The sequence below is a fragment of the Pterocles gutturalis genome, unplaced genomic scaffold (assembly GCF_000699245.1).
Source record: "Pterocles gutturalis isolate BGI_N339 unplaced genomic scaffold, ASM69924v1 scaffold51695, whole genome shotgun sequence".
Classification (NCBI taxonomy): domain Eukaryota; kingdom Metazoa; phylum Chordata; class Aves; order Pterocliformes; family Pteroclidae; genus Pterocles; species Pterocles gutturalis.
This window is the reverse complement of record NW_010142807.1, coordinates 20,777-25,028: the sequence shown is the minus strand read 5'-3', so window position 1 is coordinate 25,028 and position 4,252 is coordinate 20,777. Positions and strand designations below refer to the sequence as shown.

At 37.6% G+C, this 4,252-nt stretch overlaps 1 protein-coding gene across 1 annotated transcript; it reads right to left on the bottom strand.

The window, feature by feature from the left end:
• Nucleotides 1–334: 334 nt before the first annotated feature.
• LOC104469804 (5-hydroxytryptamine receptor 7-like) lies at nucleotides 335–1,248 on the bottom strand. Its single transcript, XM_010084490.1, has one exon. It carries the CDS (start codon nucleotides 1,187–1,189, stop codon nucleotides 494–496), a length of 696 nt encoding a protein of 231 aa, XP_010082792.1. The 5' UTR covers nucleotides 1,190–1,248; the 3' UTR covers nucleotides 335–493.
• Between the last annotated feature and the right edge of the window lie 3,004 nt (nucleotides 1,249–4,252).

Below are 4,252 nucleotides of genomic sequence, written 5' to 3'. Positions count from 1 at the left end.
CGATGCCAAGCAGGGACCCTCTCCCAACCACCTTCATCTTAAATGGTTTATTTTTATAATAACAAAGTGGAAAGAAATGAATTATACTGAACTTTTCACTCAGGTCTTTATTACAGCAAAAATCTCCAGGATACAAGATGCATCCAACATTTACACCTACTAAAAGTTGTCTGGGGCCAAGGGCCAAACAAATGGGTTAGGCCAACTGTGCTTTTTCCTCACTAGCAACTCAAACATCCTGCACCACCTTTTACCCTCCCCCTTTCTGGTATTTCTCTTATACCCAAATCCTTTAGATGGTCTTCTTGTTTCTCCAGGCTCAGTAGGATTGGTGGGCTGTACAGGGATTAACCTTGCTACCTTTCTGCTCCTTAGTGACTGCATTAACAGTGCTGAAGAAGCCTGGTTCTTTCCATAACTCTTCTTTCAAATCTGTGAGGAAAAAAGCTAATGTGATAAAACAACATATTATCATAGTAAAGGATGAATGACCTTACAGAACAAATTCTGGTTTTTCTGCAAGCTTCAGAGCCTCGTGCATCCCTGCAGCTGACAGTTTCCGATTGATATTCCTATATCTGCATTGCAGGAGATTGCGATAAGTTGTCCTCAGGTCCCGATTGAAGAAGGCATATATAAAAGGGTTAATCAGAGAGTTTGCATAACCCAACCACAGAAATGTTCTCTCGACCCACAGCGGGATACAGCTGCATGCTGTACCGCAGATGAAGGGCCTGGCGGTTGAGAGGAGGAAAAAGGGAAGCCAGCAGACAGTGAAAGCCCCAACAATTATCCCAAGTGTAGTGGCAGCTTTCTGTTCTCTCTTAAAGATGGAAATGTTTTTCTTGTCGTGCTTTAGGAGTCGTGAAAAATTAGTACATTCTTCAGATTCTTTGTGCAGTTTTATAACTCCATTCATAGAAATCCCCTCCATTTCTTCTGGCCGGGGAAAACCAGCAAACTTGTGTTTAGCAGCACTCCTCTTGGCAGCTTTGTAAATCTGATAGTACATGAAAAGCATCACTGACATCGGAATATAAAATGCAACTGCTGTGGAGTAAATGGTGTAGCCGAAGTCCTGACTGATCAAACAAACCTTTTCATCATTTACATTTTGGGCCCAACCAAAGAGTGGGGGTATAGTGATAGAGGCAGATAAGAGCCATACACACAGGATCATTTTGGCCATACACTTCCCATTCTGCCTTACAGGGTACGTAAGAGGTCTTGTTATTCCCAGGTACCTGTAACGATAACATACAGTTACTATTTAGTGCAATGGTTAGCTGATAAAAGTTATTTCACATAGACTGCCCTAAAATAAAACATCTTTGGCTAATGTTTCTAATTTACATTTTTCAGTCCTCTCGTTGCATGTATTTCAAACATGGAAATTCATGTGTCTTTTGCTTCAAAATTTAAAGTGCTGATAGTCTGTATAAAAGGTCTTTTATTCTAGAATGAAATCTCCCATTGGTCATAATGGACTGTGATTTTAATGAATTTGTGCAATACAGATAATTCGGTTTTTGGTCATTAATGAAATTCTGAAACCTAAGTCTTGTTTGGCTAACTTATGAAATCTTGGTGTAGAGATGAAAGCTCACTCCACAAAGCATACCACTTCTTATATTGAGTGCGTGCTTAAGATAAAATGAGCATACATTCATTCATCTTTATTTTCATTCATTTTACATATTCATCGGTTAAGAAGATTTGTGCCACTAAACTAAGACGATGAGTTCTCTTTTTTACCTTCATGCTGAAAACTTATGCCAAGAGTAGATTATTTCAATACTACAACAATTCTTTTTATTATAATTTAATTAGAACAAAATTACATTTATTCAACACTCAAAGTTTTAGTGAACCAATAACAATCTATTACAGTGTCAGTTCAAGAAGATCCGGGGCAAAAAAACATAGTTTTACCAGAAGCTAAGTTTAGGGTGGTATATTGCAAACAGACAAGAAAAATGTTCACGACACGTTAACTTTTCATAGAAAAAAACAAAGTCTGTGGACAACGTCTACATTTCCTAAGCTGTGACAGCTTAAACTATGTATTTTTTTTCTAACTAAAAAAAAATTATTGCTACTGCCCTATAGGGCTTGACAGCAATATCCCAAGTTTGTGTTTACTCTCAACTACAGAAGATTTCTTAATTTCCTTTCTAGTATGAGAAGTTTCTCTTAGATGGAATTAGATGCTTCTTTTTTTTTTTACTTTGAAATTTCTGCTCAGCTGGAACTTACCTATGGGTTACTGTTAACCTCTCAAATTGTTCTTTTTTTTTCTCCCCTCAAAAGAAAGAATTTTGAGAAAAAATCAATATGATTCACTTTGCCACTCATAAAAGAAATGGTTTCAAATCAGTTTTCAGAACAACATTCTGGTTTCAAGAGGTACAACTGTTTAGTTACATAGTGAAGTTTTTGGAGGGTTGCAAACAAGAAATATAGTAATGAGATTAAAAATATTTTGGGGACAGCATTTTTTCTTTCTCTCTTCACCTAGCAAATCCAATATGAGTATTTGCCTGGCTCTGCAGAATGCTGCATTGTTGATTTTACTGCAATGCAGTAAATTATGGCCAGTGCTACTGCTTTATACAGGCAGACAGGTATGCTACAGTTCTGGAAGTAAAAAAGAAGCATCATTTCAAGATCTGTTCTGATGAGTAACAATAACCCCTCTAAACAACATCATTGATTTTATATTACTGCTATGGCAAGCATTACCCAAAGGACAGAACTGGTTTATTGTGCCGTATTCTTGACAGCGTGCACAAGTACCTTACAGCAGACCGGTACTGTGCCAATGAAGCTCTGCCCGCTGGGGTCGCGAGCTAAGAACGGTTATTAAAATTGGCTGGGATTAGAGCAGGGCGATACAAGGACCACGCTATTAAAAAAAAGGCTGATTCTTGTGAGCCTCACCATCAGCTTTAGAATACAGTTGCTGCAGCACCAGCTCCAGTGGTCATGGGCATACTATAGAGTCCTTGGAGATTTCTGTTTTACAGCATCACAGCCAAAACTGCACTCCAAAGGAGCTGAGGCTTTCCCGAGGTGCTTCAAGATGTATAAGAGCAGTGAACTTTGGTGCAGTGGAGTTCCAGGGTTTAACTACCTAAGGGATACAATCTCTTGCTCTAAGTAATGTAACTGCAGCAAGGGTAACTTATTAGCTGCAGCCCTTCTGGGACAACAGTGGCACACCTTTGAAATTTGTCTGAGAATAGCACAATTTAGCTACAAAACAGTTAAAACACATCCTTTGTGCGGAAAGCTCACTTGTCGCCTGTTATAAAAAAAAATTTAAAAGTTGGTCCACCTTCCTGAAGTATGTATTTTGCTATTACACAATTGGTAATTAAAAATACCATGCTTATGAGGTGAGTTTTATCATGTAGCTAAAAAAGTTAAATTGGATTTCTGTAAAAATCAGATCTGTGGGCTGCATGCTTCTGTTTCTCGTGCATCATAATATAACAAAAAGAATTCATGAAAGCAGAAGTATACTGAAAAGAATTAAAATTCAGTAGTTTTGCCCTGGCACCACTGGAAGCTATCTGAGCTTCAAAAATGCTATTTGAAGTTAAAATACATTCATTAACATAAAAATACACCAGCATCCTTTCTGCCTTCTCCATTTTGCTAAATGTAGTATGATAGGGAAAAGAAGACAGAAGGCATAAATGAAGGAACTTTACCTTCTTATCTCTAGATATGAAATCTATTACCCTTGAAAATTTGCATCTTCAAAATAATGTAAATCATTGGTGTTGTCTAATACACTAGAGAGTATCAAAGACTTAATAGATTCATGAACTTCAAAAGTATTGTGTCAAATTCATTGCAAAAATATCATTCGTAATGCTTAATCTTTAATCACTAACTTAAAAAAAAGAACGACTAAAGGTAAATCAGTTGAATTTAAGATATCATTCAAAAACTTGTACCACCTTGAGGCCTTACCACTGGGAAAGAATGAAGTCAAATTCCCCAAAAAGCTGATTTTGTGTATCTCAGTTACGCCTCCACAAGCAAGAAGTGTCTCAGACTTGTTATTTTGAGATTCGTTTTTGTTGTGTGCCACAGATGTTCATTTTCATCTTGGTGGGGAAGGAACTCTGCCTCACTTGTGAAAGAAGGGCAATGCTATTTCCTGTTCTTCCTCCTCTGAGTTTCTCATTTATATGGTGCTGCCAGACAGAGCATGTATCCATATGACAACCCAGCACAGTGA